This window comes from Spermophilus citellus (genome assembly GCF_964194105.1).
Source record: "Spermophilus citellus genome assembly, chromosome: X".
NCBI lineage: Eukaryota > Metazoa > Chordata > Mammalia > Rodentia > Sciuridae > Spermophilus > Spermophilus citellus.
Window position 1 is genome coordinate 14,967,495 of NC_138190.1, and position 20,337 is coordinate 14,987,831.

General features: G+C 34.6%; 1 protein-coding gene across 5 annotated transcripts in view; it reads right to left on the reverse strand.

Moving 5' to 3' along the window:
• The window catches only part of RPS6KA3 (ribosomal protein S6 kinase A3), a 109,432-nt gene that overhangs the window by 44,740 nt on the left and 44,355 nt on the right, over positions 1-20,337 (reverse strand). For all 5 annotated transcript variants that reach the window (XM_081276818.1, XM_081276817.1, XM_081276820.1 and 2 more), the window contains 2 exons: positions 10,563-10,679; positions 4,009-4,090 (listed from right to left, as the gene is read on the reverse strand). In XM_081276818.1, the coding sequence (XP_081132944.1) occupies positions 4,009-4,090; positions 10,563-10,679 (199 nt within the window). The remainder of the gene's footprint in view (positions 1-4,008; positions 4,091-10,562; positions 10,680-20,337) is intronic.

A 20,337-nucleotide genomic window follows, 5' to 3' on the forward strand; every position in this document is an offset into this window, starting at 1 on the left:
TTCTGCCTCAGTCTCCTCAGTAGATGGGATTATTGGTATGCTCCATAACACCTGGCAGTACATCATTTTTGTTTTTTGGTACTGGGGATTGAACTTAGAAGCACTCAACCACTGAGCAACATCCCCAGCCCTATTTTGTATTTTATTTAGAGACAGAAACTCACTGAGTTGCTTAGCACCTTGCTGGCTTTGAACTCATCATCCTCCTCCTATCTCAGCCTCCAGAGCCACTGGGATTACAGGCATGTGCTACCACGCCCAGCAGTACATCATTTATTTTTTAAACTTTTGTAGTTGTAGATGGACAGCATGCCTTTATTTTTTTTTATGGGTTGCTAAGGATCGAACCCAGTGCCTCACACATACTAGGCAAGCACTCTGACTGGGGATGTTGCCCAGCACCACTGAACCCTAGCCCCAGCCCAGCAGTACATATTTTTAAATGAAGAAAAGTTACTGAAGGGTCCCTAGGCATTTGAGGGAAGGTCATAAACATGAAAATCATCAAAAAGCAATAAAATAAAATAAAACAGACAATATTAAGAACAGAATAAAACTAACAAAATGATACGGTACCCATGGAATAGGAACAGGAAATTTTAATGGGGATGTGATAGCGAAGCAACAACTATACTCAACAAATAAGTGACAAGAAGTGGAAACAATGGAAAATCAAGAAGTGGAAACAGAGCTCATAGATGGAAAGATATAGTGATATCAATCAATTGCAAAAGGCAAACTCATATGTATGGATCCTGACCCAAACAAACTGCATAAAGGAAAATTATGAATATAGAACATTTGAAATTTGAACATTGATTAGATATAAGTATGTTAATTTTTAAGGTATAATACCAGAGTTCTATTATTTCTTTTAGGAGTATCTTTTAAATATATATACAAAAATATTTATGGAAGAAATTACATAGTATCTGGGATGTGCTTCAAAATATGAAGAGTGGAAGGGAGAGAACGTAGATAAAAAAGATCAACCATGAGTTGATAAATGTTGAAGCAGAGGAAGGGTAGGTATATGGTGATTCACTAAATTTTGTTTCTTTCTTAAATACTTGACACTTTCATAATTAAAAGTTTCCTTTAAAAAATAGAATAATTAGCCAGGTGTGTGATGTACACCTGTAATTCCAGTGGCTTGGGAGGCTGAAACAGGAAGATCATGAATTCAAAGCTAGCCTCAGCAACTTAGCAAGACGCTGTATCTAAATAAAATATAAAAAAGGACTATTTCCTGGTTAACTGCCCCTGGGTTCAATCCCCAGTACTCCCCCAAAACAGAATAATCAGAAAACAAGGCAAATCCAGGAAATTATAAATGATGGTAGAAATAAAAAGGCCAATAGAAAGGTTGAAAGACAGTTGATGAAATTTACCAGAAAAGAGAAAAAAAACCCAGAAAATAGAAAAGGGAAAAGTACAGAAAATTAAGGAACGATCCAGGAGGTACAATATATTCAAAGAGCAGAAATTCCAAAATAGAGAATAAATTTCAACATAAAAGTTTCTAGATTGAAAGAAATAAGTTTCTAGATTTAAAAAGCGCTGAACTCACACTAAAGAATACTATTATATAAATTTTAGAATATCATGGGTAAAGAATAGATTCTAAAGATTTTTAAAGAGGAAAAGCTGCTTACACACAAAGGGCTGCAAAACAGAATGGCAATAAACTTCATCAATGCAATGCAGGAAACAATGCCCTCAAATATCTGAGAGAAAATTCTTTCTGACCTAGAATTGTACACCTAGTGAAATTATAAATTGAGGAAGTAAAATAAAGGCATCTTCCAACATGTAAGGTCACAAAAGTTTTACCACGCATTCATCCTTTTTGAAGTGGCCAATAGAAGATGTGTTAGACCAAAACTAAAGTAAACTGAGAAAAAGGAAGATACAGAATTCAGGAAAAGAGAATATAATAAAGATGTGAAGGAAATGTGAATCCAAAAAACTATTTGGGGGACTGGGGCTGTGGTTCAGTGGTAGCATACTTGCTTGGCATGTGTTAGGCACTGGGTTCAATTCTCAGCACCACATATAAATAAATAAAATAAAGGTCTATCAACAACCCCCCCCACACTATTTGGTTTAGCTAGGAACAATTTGTAAAGCTATAATAATAAAAACATTACTGGGAAGATGTGAAAGGAAAATTGTACATGGGTGGCTGTATGAGAACTAAATCCTAATCTTCCATGTTAGAAAGTCAATAGATGATGTCTCCAAGTGAAAACCACCAAAGAATTACAATATAGGAGTGTTAAAGGTAAAGAAAGGCATGAAGCAGCAGTTAAAAAATGAAAGTCATTGTGATGGGTTAAGAAGCTAGATAGGTAGGAGGGTGGGTGAAGCACTGCTATCTTAAGTGATAAGATTATACCAAAATTACTTTGAATAAAAATGAAAGTTATATTTAAGAACATATTCAGAATTATCCAGCAGACTACAATTCCAGTAAGTCAAATAAGTCAAATATTTTAACCTTTTTAGGATCCCTTTTATAGTTTAGATCTATGTAATTTTACTTGTAGTAAGCCTAATTTGTTAACAAAATTTCAAATGCATATTTTCATTTAGTTTTTGTAATTAAAGTATTTCATTTTAATACTATCCTATTAAGTGATACACTGTAATTTTCTAAATATTCCTCTATTTCAATGTTTGTGATTTTTAAATTCTTATTATTTTAAATAATTTTGCAATGAGAATTTTCAAGCATATGAATTATTTTTCTGAGTTTATTTCCTCAGGTTAATTTAGCAACATTAATGGCTCTTTGTACTTGTTGCAAAACTGCTTTCCAATTTATACTGTGATTATATGAAATAATAACTCATTACTTTAACATCCATTTCTTTGATTATTTTGGCAAAATGGAACATTTCCAAAGATTATTTATCTCCTTGGGTAACAAACAGTATTTAGAAATAACTTCGAACTCCATCATTACTTTTACATTTATTAATTGGAATTCTACTACAAGAAAGAGCTTTTCCTTTTCATTAATTAACTTATGGATTAACTCATGGATTCTTATTTTATTCAAAGGGTTACAATGTATCACTATCATTCATTATTGCAGTGCTCAAATTGTCCCATATTTGGTAAGTAGGAGTCCCCCTGACTCCTTGTATTAATATTTTGTAATATTCAAGGCAAATATTTTCTTCTTATTTATATTATTTTTGATTACATGACAGGTTAAAAATTTTTGTATTGCATCAAGTAAGTGGCAATGCCATGAGTGTAGACTCTGTATAGGAAAGAAAATACACTCAGGAAGGGAACAGGAGAGTGAAAGGAAAGGATAGTGTTTATTAAAAAAATGTGAAATTTCTTAGTATGATATTATCCACAGTGGGTGACTAATTGGGAATAACATCAGAAATAATAAATGATCATTTTAAATATTCCTTCCCAGATGGTTTAAAGCTTTATAAATCACATGTAAATTATATAGAAAAAATGACATTAGGAATCAATACATAAAACATTTAGAGATTATGTGGTAAAATAAGCAATACCACTAAATAAAAAGAAGATTTAATTATTTTTAAATCTACATATAATATCTTCTAAATGATTCTTTACCTTTAAGAGTCAGATCCTGCATGAGATCTCTCAAAAATAAAAATTTAGAAACCAAAAGTCAAGATGATAAAGTCTCTTAGAATAAAAGCTATTTTGCCTCCAATAAATCAGTACTTTTTCAAAACATTAATAATTATATTAATTTGAAGATGAATCAAACCCACTAGAGCTCAACTGAATTTATAATACTTCTTTTATAATGTGGCAATTTCTGTTCTCTCTAGTCATATGATTCCTAGCCCAGTAGGAAAATTTCACTAAAAGTCAGTCTAAATTTAAAGCCAGTAACAGGAACAAATTCAGAATATAAGTAAGTGGCCTCAGAGTCACATGAGCTCTATGGAGACATTTCAGTTTGTTTAAGACTGCATGAACATCACAAATAGCAGTATCACTTACCTTTCAGTGTGGCCTTCTTTAATACCTTCATGGCATAAAGCTGTCTAGCATCAGAGCCTGAGATTTTTTTAACTAAGAAAACCTGTATTTAAATAAGATAAAACAAATGTTACAAAGTACCAGAAACTATATAGCTTCTTATGAAATAAGACCCAAGCCATAATAAAATTTACTATTATACAGATTATGATACATGGTAGATTAATTTCCCCCAAAATGTGTTGAGAGCCACAGTTTAGTCGAATGATGCCTGGCATTTTGCTAGAGGGAATGGTTGAAAGGTGACCCTGCTCCTGGATTAGGGTGGATCCTGCTGCCTCCGGCGCCTGCTACTTTGGAGAATTGGCGCGCGGAGCCAGTGGAGGGAGTGTGTTCCCGGGAAGTATGTGTAGAGTGCCGGTGAGAGTTCGGGAATGAAGAGTTGCTGTTTGAACCTACAAGGCTTTGTGGCGGCTCGGTTATTTTGTGCCCAGCCAGACTGTGGCAAAAATGTATTAATTATACATATGAGTTGTAAACTGTGGATATAACCTAGGATATAAATGTAAATGAACATATTTTTTTCATTTGTTGTTTGCTGGTTCCCAAAGAGCATGTAATACATTAATACAGGAAAAAAGCCTTTAAATCATGTATGTAGCAATTATAGAAGTTATACATTTTAAATGCATAATACAGGTAATGATGGCTCTGTATTTATTTATTTATTTATTTATTTATTTATTTATTTATTTATTTATTTGGTACCGGGGATTGAACTCAGGGTCTCGCCACCACTGAACCACATCCCCAACCCTATTTTGTATTGTATTTAGAGACAGGGCTCACTGAGTTGCCTAGCACCTCATTTTTGCTGAGGCTGGTTTTGAACTCACAATCCTGCCTCAGCCTCCCAAACCACTGGGATTACAGACGTATGCCACTGTGCCTGGTTATGGCTCTGCTTTTAACAAAATAAAATTTCTTCTAATCCATAAAAAAATTTCTTTTCTGCACTGGAAATTGAACCCAGGACTCCCATATACTAGGTAAGCACTCCATCACTGAGTTATATTCACAGCCACGTGGAAAAAAAATTATTTGCAGTACTGGGGATGGAACATAGGGGTACTATACCACTCAGTTACATCCCCAACCCTTTTATTTCTTTTTAATTTTTTTTTTGTGGTGCTGGGGATTGAATCCAGGGCCTTATTCATGCGAGGCAAGCCACTGTACCAACTGAGCTATATACTCCCAGCCCTCTTTTTAAAATTTTGGGACAGGTTCTTGCTGTTTCCCAGGCTAACCTCAAACTTGTTATCCTCCTGTTTGAGTCTCCTGAGTCACTGGGATTACAGGCCTGTGCTACCACACCTGGCACATCAAATTCATATATAGGGATTCCTCTTGACAATTTTGTTGATACAATTATTCACTGATGAAAGGTCTTTTCTGTATCTGAAAACAGCATATTAATCTCATTGCTGGGTAGAACAATTTAAAACACTAATACTGAAGAATCTTATTCACAAATATTTAATGTATCTCCACTCCCTACCTTTTTCTAAATCAAATTCTCACATATTCTAAAATTTGAGGAATACATTTCTCAGATGTATTATTGAACACCTTTATTTTCCAAATTATTTTTGGTTATCATTTTTTTAAAATATTTTTTCTTAGTTGTAGATGGACAATACCTTCATTTCATTCGTTCATCTTTATGTGGTGCTGGGGATTAAACCCAGTGCCTCACTCATGCTAGGTAATTACTTTATCACTGAGCCACAACCCCAACCCCATATTTTTGGTTATCTTTAAAACAGTGTGGGATTTACAAAAAATAGAGCCTGCTCTAAATAACTCACAGTCATGCTATAACACAGCTAATACTAAACTACCAATATCTATATCAGTATCTACTCATTTTGACCATTACATTCATGATCTTTAAAAAAACATTTATTTTTTAGTTGTAGTTGGACACAATACTATTTATTTATTTATTTATTTATTTATTTATTATGTGGTGCTGAAGATCGAACCCAGGGCCTCGTATGGGCTAGGTAAGTGCTCTACAACTGAGCCACAACCCCAGCCCCATTCATGATCTTTTTGTTCCAAGCCTTTAAGTAAACCAACTAAATAGCCTGAATTACGTTACCCATTCCTTAACAGCCTTTTTTTTTTTTTTTTTGGTATTACTGGGGATTGAACCGGGGCACTTCACCACTGAGCTACTTTCCCAGACCGTATTATTTTTAATTTTGAGATAGGGTCTCACTAAATTGCTGAGGCTGGCCTCGAACTTGCCATTCTCTTGCCTCAGTCACCCAGAGAGAAAAGTATTCTTAATCAAGGTGGTCTTAAGGTGGACTGCTGCTAAAATGTTAAAGGTAATCAGAGATTGTTAATATTTTTGGACAGAAATAAATTCTAATTAGATTAGGATTTATCTGATATTTATTCATCTTAAGATTCTCTAATCAAGCACCTTTGTTCTACTCTATTAAAAAATTCTCTTTGGGCTGGGGATGTGGCTCAAGCAGTAGCGCGCTCGCCTGGCATGCGTGCGGCCCGGGTTCGATCCTCAGCACCACATACAAACAAAGATGTTGTGTCTGCCGATAACTAAAAAATAAAATATTAAAATTCTCTTTCTCTCCCTCCCTCTCTCTTTAAAAAAAATTCTCTTTGTAGATTCCACCTTTATTCAACAGTATTTTGAAAGCATATTCTTAACACTTTTCAGCACTTCTTAGCTTGCAGAGTACTCTCACAAGCATCTGTAATAATCACGACAATTTTGGGAGACAGGCCTACTAAACAATGTCTGTTTTATAGCTACCCAAATTAGGGCTTAGAGAAGTTAAACAATTTGCCTGGTGTCATAGTGCAAATATTGGGACAAGAACTGGGTCAGCCATCCAGTCCCGGACTTCTGCTTAGGGTGCTCTTTATTTGTTCCCTTTGGCTGATGACCAGCCACACTAAGCATGAGCACCAGCAGTCCCAGCTGACATCCAACCTTCTTCCACTAGAGTATTTCTGACCTTTCTCACTGCTCCATGAAGCTATTCTAGGCTCTGACAGGTCATCCTTGTTTCCTTGGCTTACATTGGCCCTTAAGGATGAGTAAGAAAGGAGACACCCTATTTTTAATGTTTTCTATTTATAGTAAGGTATTTAAGCTACTTCTAAAGAAAAAAGGGAGAAGCATGCTAATTCCTAGGAACTTAAATACTGTGTTCCCTAAAATCTACTCTATAAAATAAGCTCATCTATTGGGTTTATTGAGCAGCATGATAATATAATTTAATACCAGATATTATGTGTTTGAACTCATATCATTTAATTCTCACTACTATTCCATGAGGTTAGTATTATTATTCACTTGTTACTTCTTTGCAGAATTATGTGCTAGGTACTGTGCTATTGGTTCAATATATTACCCCTGCACTCATGGATTATATAGTCTAGTAGGGAAAATAGCCAATAAATAAATCATTATACAAAAGAAAAACTGCAATTGTGCTAATGATTCTCGGGCATATAATGATCTGAGAGGATATAATGGGAATATGACCTAGACAGGATGGCAGAGAAATCTTTGAGATCTTTGAGCTCACAGGCAGGAGAGGAGCTAACCAGTTAAGGAAGGGGTGGAAGGGGCAGGATGTTTCAGGCAGAGAATAAATGGAATAAGGAAAGGCTTTATAGTGGGATGGAGTCACAGAATGAAGAGCATATAAATGGATGTTCTAGAGATTGCTAGTGATCAGACTGAGGGATTCCTCACCCATCTTAAGATTTGTCCTTATCAAAACAAAAAGAGGCTACTGAAGGGTTAAGAGGGTAGAATGTAAGACTAGCTCATGCTAGCTGTCACATAAATAACGGACTGAGGCAAGAATAAATTTGGGAAGACCTAGTTAGAAGATTCCTTCAATAATAAACCAGGGAGAAGTAGCAGTAGCATAATCTGGAGAGGTGAATGTCTCTCAGTGCAGAAGACTAGCATGATTTGAGAAATCTTTACTAAATCAACTGGACTTGGTGACAGATCAGATTGGCTAGGGTGTTATGTGTTTCTGTGTGTGCATGCATGTACTGTGTAGAGAGACTTGAAAGATATCAAAAATGCCCCCCCCCCCAAATGCCTCCTAAGATTCTGGCTTGCTTAACTGGATGCTATTCATAGTGACAGAGAAAAATGAAACAGGATAGGTTTGAGGGTAGGGGAAGATCATGAGTTTGGTCTTAGACATGATGAGTTTAAAGTGCCTTTGAGACATGCGAATGGAAAAAGTAAGCAGCTGTACAGAAGAGTTTAGAACTTGGAAGAACAATTTAGGTTGGGGATATAAATCTATCATGTCAGCAGTACGTGGGTTACAATTAAGATAATGTAATAGAGAAAATCAATTAGTAGGAGCTACAGAGGAGATGGCAGCTTAAAATCAAAACTGGAGGAACTTCAATACTTAATGACTAGAAGAAGAAAATAGGATTCCAAGACATCAAGTAACTTGCTCAAGAACACACAGTAAGTAGGAGAAAAAATACTGAATACAAGTCTGGCTGACCTAGAGCCTAAACCTGCAACCATTATGCTCTGATGGCTATTTAGTCAATATTTGGATTAAAAGCATGATTTGGGTTTGAAAGAGGTTAACAACTAACAAATTACCCATGTTTGCCAAGCACTGTTAAGCAGTCTTGCTAAAATACACAAGAGAGCTAAACTGGTGCAGTTCTGAAGGTTGCTAACAAGACATTTTCAAATGTTTCCTTATAGAGAGGCAGTAAGAAATTACTGCACTGTGAAAATTGAATGCAATCTCAGAAATTTTCTCTTGCTGAAAACCAGTCTAGATAGATAGAGTAGCAGTACTTTTAATGCTATTTCTCAAAATGGAGTACAAAAAGTTCCCATGAGCTTAATAATTCACAGAGAACAAAAACTATTTGAGGAAAACTGATAAAGAATGCTGCATCTTCTGAAGTAATTATTTGTTGACTTTGGGAAGCACATTTTAGATATTAAAAAACAAAGATGTTGTGGCTCAGTGGTAGAGTGCTCACCTAGCATGTGTGAGGCACTGGATTTGATCCTCAGCATGACATAAAGATAAATAAATAAAGGTATTGTGTCCATCTACAACTAAAAATATTTAAAAAAACAACAAAGATGTTATTGAATAGAATGCAAATTAACATTCAAATTTTAAATGCATTACCTTCCAACCTCAGATGCCAGTGTATCAAGGGAATATTTTGTGATTTTTAATCATTCAAGAAGCACAACTAGGCTGGGTGTGGTGGCACATGCCTGTCATTCCAGTGGATTGGGAGGCTGAGGCAGAAAGATCACAATTTCAAAGCCAGCCTCAGCGACTTAGTGAGACCCTATCTCCAAATAAAAAATAAAAACAACAAACAAACAAACAACAACAAAAACAGGCTGGGGATGTGGCACCCTTGGGTTCAATCCCTGGTACCAAAAAACAAACAAAAAAAAAGAATCATAAAAAACACAACTGAAGAGTATATATATACTAAAGAGTACAAATACTGCCAATTAACTAAGGTTTGCACAGTGCTTTTTAAAAATAGTTCTTTTTAGTTATACATTCAACAGATGAATGGATAAAGAAAATTTGCTATATATACATAATGGAGTATTACTCAGCCATAGAGAATGACATTATGGCATTTGCCGGTAAATGGACAGAACTGTTGATTATCATGCTAAGTGAAATAAGCCAGTCCCAGAAAGTCTAAGGTCAAATATTTTCTCTGATATGCAATGTACTTTTGAGTGACTTTATTCATCTTTCCACAATGATAGTAAGAAATGTAAAAACACAGAAAGCCCTGCTGGCATGGAGACTGGTAGCATTTCATAAAATATTTCCATTTCTATATGTATGAAATATACATAAATTACAAAAGTCAACTTTTTAATCCCAAAATCTTTTGATTAAAATTTTCATTCAGTTCCTTATAATTTTTTAACCTAAACCTTACTTCTTTCTCCAAGGTGTGTATAACACACACACACACACTTTAATTGATACATAATAATTGTATATATTTAAGGGTATACTTTGATAACTGATACAAGTATATAATGTGTAATGATCAGGGTAATTAGCATTTCCCTTTCCTTAAACTTGTATATAATTTGTGTTGGGGAAGCTTCAAACTCTTTTCTAGTTCTTAATAAAATAATAACAGGGCTGGGGATGTGGCTCAAGCGGTAGCGCGCTCGCCTGGCATGCGTGTGGCCCGGGTTCGATCCTCAGCACCACATACAAACGAAGATGTTGTGTCCGCCAAATACTAAAAAATAAATATTAAAATTCTCTCTCTCCCTCTCTCTCACTCTTTAAAAAAAAATAATAATAACAAATTACTGGTAACTATAGTCTTATTCCCACTATGTAACTGTATTTGGTACCTATTATCCAAACTCCCTCTACTTCTCCCTATCCTTTCTAGCCTCTAGTGACCACTATTCTACTCTCTACTTCTATCAACTTTTTAAAAAGCACATATTTATAACTTACCTTTCCAAATGATCCCTGCCCTAATACTTTTAAAAGTTCAAACTGGGAAGGATCTGCTTTTTCATGTCCTTCCTTTACATGATGTGTGATGGCAATTTCCTTGATGCTGCCTTCTTCCTGTTGAAGTAAATATAATATAGAAAAAACAGTCAGTCCAAGCTACTTTTCTTTTCCTCCCACCAGAAACCAAGTAATCTTAATTTAGCACAACGTTAGAAATCTTCAAGTTAACATACAAAAACTACCCTTTACTGATCTATGAAGTGAATAGAAAACACAGACCAAGCAAATATCTAGAGATAGAATTATACCAGTCAACTTACATGGGCCAATTTAACATTAGTGATGAGTATTTCCAAGTTTTAATTCTCCCTAATGGAGATAATTCAAATAGTTGTAAGGCAGGGAAGAGGGTGTGAAGAAATCTGAAATGGATTGATTACAGTAAATATTGTACTCTGGCATGTGATTGTACTAGGCAGAACAAAGGCTATATACAAAAATCCCTGTTTACTAGAGAGAAGGGTTAAAAAATATTCCAGGGTAAACATGGATACCCTTAATAAAGCTGTTTAAGAAAGTACACTGAAGTTTTATTTGCTTGAAATATCTAAGTTACTTTCCTTTCTAGAATAAACTGGGGTCTGACGGGGATAAAGAAGTAACTCTAAACTGAAAAATTCGAAGAAAAGATTTAACAATTGGATGGAGGATTAGACACTGAAAAAAATGACTATTCTGCATAACAAAAGTCTTAAAAAGTCTTTGGATTTTAAAAGACAGTCAACACTTCAGTATATCTGAGGAAAGGTATCAGAAAGGGAGAAGTGTACATAAGGTTTCAATTACTTTTTTATATTGAGATCAGCAAATTTAGCATAAAGACATATTGTGTGTATAACAAAAATGACAACATAAAACCAAACCTAACAGAAACATAAGCCTGTCAAATAAAGGCTACCATATCTATTTGACTATAATCTTATTTTTTCTGGATGCATAAATACTATTAGAAGAATCTAAATGTGCTATAAAATAATTATTTATATTACTATAGTATGCCAAACAAATGTTTGAGCTCAATTTACATTTATTCTCTCACTCCCCTCTCTTTGTTGGGGATTACATCCAGGGGTACTCCATCTATTGAACTACATCCCCAGACCTTTTTGTTTTTTATTTTGGGACAGAGTCTTGCTAAATTTCTTAAGGCCTTGATAAGTTGCTGAGGCTGGCCTTGAACTTGAGATGCTCCTGCCTCAACCTCCAGAGTCACTGGGATTTACAGGCACATGCCACTGCACCTGACTTCTATTTACACTTTGAGATATCCATTGGATGTTGGCAATGTAAACAATTGCAAAGATTTCTCAAAAATATATACTAGGATATCCTAATGTGACAGCTTCTGAAAATGAGTTCTAAAAGGAAAAATCAGCTCCCAGAAGAGGATAAAAAGGAATCCAAACCTACTATTTTACTTTCTAAGACAGAGGCTGTAGTTAGTAGGTTTTCCTACTACTTATGCAGCCTAACTAATCATTTCAGATTCCTCTGGAATTTATGCAACAACAACAACATCAAAAAACAATCTCCTAATATTGGGTTTTTTTTTAACAGTTTTTAAAAATATTTATTTATTTATTTTTTTGGTGTAGATGGACACAACACAATGCCTTTATTTTTATGTGGTGCTAGGATCGAACCTGGGTCCTGCCCCAGCTAGGTGAGCGCTCTACTACCACTGAGCCACAACCCCAGCCCCTGGTTTGGTTCTTTACTTTGTAATTTCACTTGCATTGTCTCCATTAATTCTCACAAAAACCCTACATAGCAGGTATTAGGGTAGAACCAAACATTAGCAGATTCTAAGATGCTACCATTTTTGTGGGCATTTTTCTCTTCAAATGAGATCAAAGTACAAAGGCTTAGAGTAATAGCTGTTAGCAGATACAACAGGAAAGACAGGAAGCAAATTACCAAATTAAAAAAAAATCTTTCAAAGAACAATATATATAGGATTGATTAAGTAAGATATAGATTGAAATCCAGCAAATACTTAAGCACCTACACCTCATGTCAAGCCTGTTTTAGGTGCTTTTTTCATTTTTTAAGTCTCATTAATGCTTTACAACAAATATTTGACCACATATTAGTGTTTTTAAAAAAATATTTTTGTTGATGTACCTTTATTTATTTATTTATATGTGGTGCTGAGGATCGAACCCAGTGCCTTACACATGCTAGGCAAATGCTCTGCCACTGAGCCACAATCCCAGCCCCTCATATTAATGTTTTTGAGGGCTGATAACAAAGTAAGCAAGAACATTTCAGAATTCTCTACGTACTCTCCTATTTACCACTAGAAATTTGATCTAGATGTTTGAAAGGCATAATGGTTGAATACTCCATAGTCTGCAGTTTAAAGAGATTAAGTGAGGTCTAAAGATCATAAGCCAGGAAGTGTCACACTAAAGGCTCAAGTTCAGGTCTTCTGACTTCAAAAACAAGGCCCTTATCATTACACCACTCTGAGACTCTCTGAAGCTTTTGGTGGTTTACCATCCCAAGATCAATGACAGGAACCTATAGACTTATACCCCTGGTCTTTGTAACTAGCCTATTATCTCTTGGTTTAGTTATCTCAGTTGCTTAAAGAAGTGGTGTTTGAACATTTGACAGCACATTCATAGTACAAAATATTAGCATAATCCAATATTTGAATAATTAGTGGTTTATAAATTATATACATGTAAAGAAGTTCTTTCTTTTCTGTACCCAGAAATATTATTACAATATTAATACAATATTATTGTATTACATTTTACATACTTGACTCATGAAGCCAAGTTCATGGGCTAGATTCCAGCATGTGACACTTAGCCTCCAATGATAAAAACAACAACAAAAACAAAAACTATCCAAGAGCTTAACTGGAATACAGCAACCATTTATGCCCATAAATTAGAAGGGCATGAAGAACTATACTCTATAACATTTCATGTTTTACCCCTTTTCTTTCTTGGGAAAGTGGGATGCAATTTATCAGGTCACAATATTTTTTCACTTGATATATTGTAGCAAATGCCTATCACAATCGTCTTCACAAATAAAGATGCAACACCTGTAAGAAGGAATAACTCCTGCATTATGAACATTCTGCATATTGTAGCAGTCATACAGGATCAAGGTAGTGTGAGCTGGTATCAAGCTGTGAGTCTCAAAATAAAGAGCAGTTACTACTCTCATCTTTAATGACTACCCTTTCTTTCCTCCCATGTAAAATAAATTACTAAAAAATGTACTCTTCCTTTGATCCCTTCATTCAATAAACATATATTGAAATACCAACTGGGGATACATTTTCTTAATTATTTTTCTATTTCCAATAGTATCATCCAGGTATAAGCCTTTCAATACCTTTCATGTAGAAATCTGAAACTAGTGTGATAAATCATTAATACCCCTTTTATGCCTGTGTCCACTCCAGTTCATCTTCTTGACAAATTCATTTTCTAAAAGTATACAGCTCCAGTCATATGAACAGGTTACTCAAAAATTCCTCCAATTTTCCCACATTAAAAGCACTGCTTCATGGTGGCATAAAAGGCCTTCTATAATATAGTGTCAATCTACTTCTCTGGTATTATCTTTCAACATTCCCTTACACATACCCTTTTGTCAACCTGAGTTATTTCCTGTTCCTTAAACTTTGTTTTTAAATTGAAAACAATACGTCCACATAGGCAACAGATCAAACAGTGGCAGAATAGCTTAGGATAAAAAGCACCTTCTTTGCCTAGATTCTCAAAACAATTAATATGGCATTTACTTTGATAATTCATTAATTTATTAACCTTAATACAATGTCTATTAACTTAAAAATGAGAAAAATTTAAGGTTCATTTTCATTATGTCCCATCCTCTCATCATCTTCCTCCCCATTGTTAAGATAGTAACTTCTGGGCACTGTGGCACATGCCTACAATCCCAGAGGCTCGGGAGGCTGAGGCAGGAGGATCGTGAGTTCAAAGTCAGCCTCAGCAACTAAGTGAGGCCCTCAACAATCTAGTGAGAGCCTGCTTCAAAAATAAAAATTAAAAAAGGGTTAGAGATGTGTCTCAGTGATGACATGCCCCCGTGTTCAATCCTCCCCTTCCAAAAAAAAGTTATATTAATTTTACATAAACTTCTTACTTTTTCTCCTAGTTTTGGATAGAATCCTAATTCTTCACTTTTTAAAAGGAAGTTAACAGTGCTCATTCTTTCTCCAATTTCCCCCACCTGCTGCTAACTATATTTTTTCATTTTTATTATTATTAAGGCTATTAAGAAAATGAATGTTCTCTTTTGCAAGTGCAACTAATACTTCATGCTCTTGCCACAGCCTGATTCTGAATTCAAAAGCCTATAGGGACATCCATACTACCATAATAATACATTGTTCAACTGTAGGCTAAGTAATATATTAAATTTCCTTTTATCTGGGCCCATAGCAATGATTCCCAGGCCAATCAAAGGAGACTTAAACAATAACACTCCATCAATGCTTAAATTCATGATAAATTTTACTTTCTTATTTGGACCCTGAATTTCTTATAAGCAGTTTTCTACTTTTCCTGTTTCTAATAGGTCCTCCAATATTCTTGAGTGGAGAGAGAGGTTAATTATTTTTAATTTTTAGCCCTTAACCATACTACTGCCCAGTCTTCTCAGAGACACTGGAGACCTTCCTTACCCTCCCACCAGGATGGGCGGGGTTCTTCCAGGCCTGCTGCATAGCAGTGTTTTTCTGGCTGAATGAACTATTTGCAATTTCCTATTAAAAATACCCCCTTATAATTTCCTAAGAATGGTGGTGTGGAAGAAAACTTTCTGAACTGTGCATATCTATAAATGTCTTTGTCTTCATATATGTATAGTTTGGCTTGGTATCAAAATTTAAAATAAAAATAATCTTGCCTCAAAACTTTGATGCTATTGGTCTACTGCTTTCTAGTACACAGTGCTGCCATGAAATAAATGGATGTGAACCTGGTCACACTTTTGGGGGAGGTGACCTGGTTTTCTTTTTGGAAGCTTAAGGATTTCTCTCTCCTTGTTTTTTCTGAAAGTCCATGATTTGAGATAAATAAGGGTCTTCTTAAGAATGCTAGATGGGGGGCTGGGGATGTGGCTCAAGCGGTAGGTAGCGCGCTCGTCTTGCATGCGTGCGGCCCAGGTTCAATCCTCAGCACCACATACCAACAAAGATGTTGTGTCTGCCGAAAACTAAAAAATAAATATTAAAAATTAAAAAAAAAAGAATGCTAGATGGGGCTGGGGATGTGGCTCAAGCGGTAGCGCGCTCGCCTGGCATGCGTGCGGCCCAGGTTCGATCCTCAGCACCACATACCAACAAAGATGTTGTGTCCGCCGAGAACTAAAAAATAAATATTAAAAATTCTCTCTCTCTCTCTCTCTCCTTCCTCTCTCACTCTCTTAAAAAAAAAAGAATGCTCGATGTTTGATAAATTTTTATCATATAAAGAGTTAAATTCTTTACCTCTGAAGAATTCTAACATTTCTTTGATAATTTCCTTCCATTCATTCTTCAAGGCTTCTCTTTTTTGAGACTCCTCTATTAGTTGAATATTGTTTTATGTCTAGAATTGAACCCTTTATGCTTCTTATCTTTTTTCTCCTGTTTTATGTCTCCAGTTTAATGGAGATTTCATTGACTTGACCTTTCAGGATACAAACTAGAATAATATATATTTATATGTGTATATATATATGTTTATGTGTGTTTATACATAAATACTAGGGATTGAACCCAGGGGTGCTTTACCACTGAGGTACATCCCCAGACACTTTATTTCTTATTGAGACAGGGTCTCATTAAGTTGCTGAGGCTGGCCTCAGCCTCCTGAGTTACTGGGATTACTGGTATGTACCACCTTGCCCAGAAAAAAATATTTATCTCTAAATTGGGGCACAAAGAGTATAGAAAATTTTTCTGCAGATGGAAAGGAAAGATCAATGCCTATGGCAAGTTTGACAATGGCTGATTTCCAAAACATTGCCACTGTTTTGACTATGTTTCCCATTCCAAATTTAAATTTTATAAGACATAAATTCTTACTAATCATATCAGCATACTCTTTTTCTAGCTACTTTTATATATATGCAAAACTGCAGTAGTATAATAGCCAAAATATTCTTGGTTGATCTCTCAATGCCCAGGTTGTACTTAATGCTACCAACTCATGGGGCCATGGATATTTCTGAAATGATCTACAGTTCAACTAGTTCATAAACTAATATTCAGGCAATCTTGGGCAACAGAATATAAAGCAACAATGTATTCTTCTAGCTTATACCATGATTCAGAGAGGAGTATCAGATAAGGCACCAATAAACCTAGAACAGACTGACATGTGCATGTGAAAAACTACCTGTTACTGAACTAAATCACACAAAAATATAAAACTACAGTCCAATGGTTTGTGAAACTGCAGTTTTGCCTACCTGTCCAATTGTTACCATTAAATACATTACTTTGTGCATTTAAAAGTTATAAATTCTATATAGTAATTTTTACAAAATATATGTTTATTTGATGAGCAAAGTTCTAACTGTAGGTAAAATGTTGAGGCTGGCAGTGAATCTACATAATCCTGTATTATTCTTCTATACTTCCCTCTGTTAAAGACATTTGTCACCCACAGCTTAAACAGTCTTTAAGGTTCACCTTTTAAATGGAGGAAAAACATAACCTAATATTTCCTTTTCAAGTTGTGAGGGAAAATTATAATTGATCCTAAAATGTAAAAAGGATTAAAGAAAAGGAACTGAAATTAATGATGTCTGTTTGAGTTATAAATATACTAATATCGTAACATGCTAACATTAAGAAAACAAACTGGGTGACATTAACTGATTTTAAAAAATGATTCAACATTTGGCATTATGCCCTGCCTTGTATACATAATTTCCTTTTTCCTCCCCTCCCTTGAGTCAGGAAGTATGTTCTTGAGGCATTTGTATTTTCTAAATTGTTTTGAATGCCAGAAAATATTATTAAAGATTGAAGTAAAATATTTCAATGTTCCTTGGTAAAAGTCAAGAAAAAAATCTTTTTCTAACATAGATATGTAACCATTTTTGGTATAACATAAAAATGACATTAGAAATGAAAAATGCATACTTTGCCCCTTAAAGTTAATTTCAAAGTAATGGAAGCATCAAGATCTCTATAGATACCTGTATTTCTATGATAGGCCTTTGAAAAAGGCAGGTTTAACTTCCTTTTTAGATGATCAAGATAAAAATTTTTTGGTTTTAATATAAAATTAGGCTGGTTAAAGACATGGTAAGAGCACATTTTAATTTATTCTAGATTATAATTTGATCAAATTCATTTTACTTCATCTGCTAATGGAATGATAAGCTTGCTTAGCATTTTTTATTTAACAAAATTCTTTAACAGAGTGTTATAAGCCAGCTTCTTACATGTTTGGGAAAAAAATACTGCTGGTTCTCCAGACTTACGTTCTCAATCAGAGCCATGAGGAGCAGTTTTCTCCCAACTGAGAATCCCAATCAGCAAATTTAATGTTTTTTTAAAGAGCAGCAGAATAGCACAATTCTCATGGCAAAATATCAAGTTGATTTTGACAGAATTTTAGATTTTAATACAATGCAAATTAATATCCACTGAGCCCATTTTAACAAAGTAATTGTTTGAAAATTGTTGTCTACTTTTAGTCAGATAAAATTACTTGCTTAAGGTTACTTCAATGTGGAGCTTAACTTTCAAGTTTTTACAAGAATGAATTTCAACAAAAAACTGATTTTAAGTTCTTAGCTGCTTAAAATAGCACTCTCCTATCTGCCAAAATATTCCTTACATAATAATAATAATCTCCTACATATTAGTAAATTTGTAATTCTGTTCATTACTGGTTTAAAAATGAGAATTAAGACATCATTTGTTTTATTAAACAAAATTACAAAAACTAGCAAGATAAAAATTACTCCAGCACAAAAAGCCAATGTAAAAATAAGCTGCCAAAATACATCAAGTTGAAACGTATTATACAATTGGCTTACTTTTACTTAAAAAATATTATTATTAAGTTCTATCAACACTGGTTTTGAATTCTGAAGTTTCTTAAAAGAACATATAAAGTAACTATTTAATTAGCACAATTAGTTAGCTCAACTAAAGCATTTTATTTTTTTTAAAGAAGTTGAACAAAACTTACCTGTATAGAACGAACACGAAAAGACAAAAATTTGAACATGGCTACGAAACCATGTTGGTGATAAAGGAATTTCTGACGGTAAAACTTAAGTTAGAAAGGGAAGGCCAAGCCCCTGCAAAGTTTTCTCCTACCAGCTGTTCCGGCAATTAGAAAATTTCCTGTCAGGCGGGTCCTGAAAATGCTAGAAAAAGAGGCTGTACAGTTTTCCTGTGGTAAAAGAAAGGAGAAACCTGCCGGCAGGGGGATGTAGCTGATAGGTAGGGAGGCCAGAACAGGAAACCCAAATAGATTTGCTGATAGTCAAACCCTGTTGAAATGTTCTTTTCTTCTCATTCCCAGCACTGCAGACAATTTTCATAACCAGTAAAATGAATGTTATTATTTTAGAATCCTGAGAAATGCCAGTATTTCTTAACTATATGACTCTTAAAAGCAACTGAAACTAGTCACCACTATTTTTTTTAAGAGAGATTGAGAGAGAGAGAGAGAGAATTTTAATATTTATTTTTTAGTTTTCGGCGGACACAACACCTTTGTTTTTTTTTTTTTTTGTATGTGGTGCTGAGGATCGAACCCGGGCCACACGCATGCCAGGCGAGCGCGCTACCGCTTGAGCCACATCCCCAGCCCCTAGTCACCACTATTAAAATAATAAAAGGCGCTGATGCGCATGAGGAATTTTACCCTTTGTAAAGTTTATACACATACTCAAGACATGGCCTCAAGATGATTTTAAGGTTATATATAGACATGTCATGGGTGTACCCTGTCAATAAAGAAGAGCTTTATAACTATGGGTAGGAAATGAAGACCACATGCAAAAATATTTAATTGTGATTTAAGTATAAATTCTTCCCATCTTAAATGAAAAAAAAATATATTTAAATTTACATTGGTTATAAACATCACTTATCAACCAAGTTAGAGACTTGAAGGATCATAGCTAAAACTCAATTTCCAGTTAACAAATCTTTCTTTTTCTTAAAAAGCTGATTCCTGTTATTAGTGAGAAAAAAGGAACACTTTGAAAGAAGTTTGAAAAAAAGAAGTCAACTTTGCATTTCATCCTTTAATTATAGAAGTTCTTCAAAGATATTTTCACCTTAGAAAAATATTTTCTTTAGTTGTAGAGACACAATACCATTATTTATTTTTTATGCGGTGCTGAGGATTGAACCCAGTGCCTCACACACCAGATGAGTGCTTTACAACTGAGCCACAACCCCAGCCAGAAAAATATTTTCTAAAGTCTGTTAATACCTAGAACATGATCATTACAAAACACTAACTAAACATGGCACTAAAACAAAACAGCCCAAGGAACAGCGCTTTAAGAGCTGTGGGGAAATGTTTTATTTAATATAGAACCAACAAAAGGTGTTAATATACATAGCCTATGAGAATTCAATAAAGCCACTGAATTTTCAAAACCTGAAGAGACTGGAGAACACCAAGAACATGGGACTGAGGGTGTAGTTTTGTGGTATAGCATTTGTTCAGCATGAATGAGGCAGTGGGTTTGATCC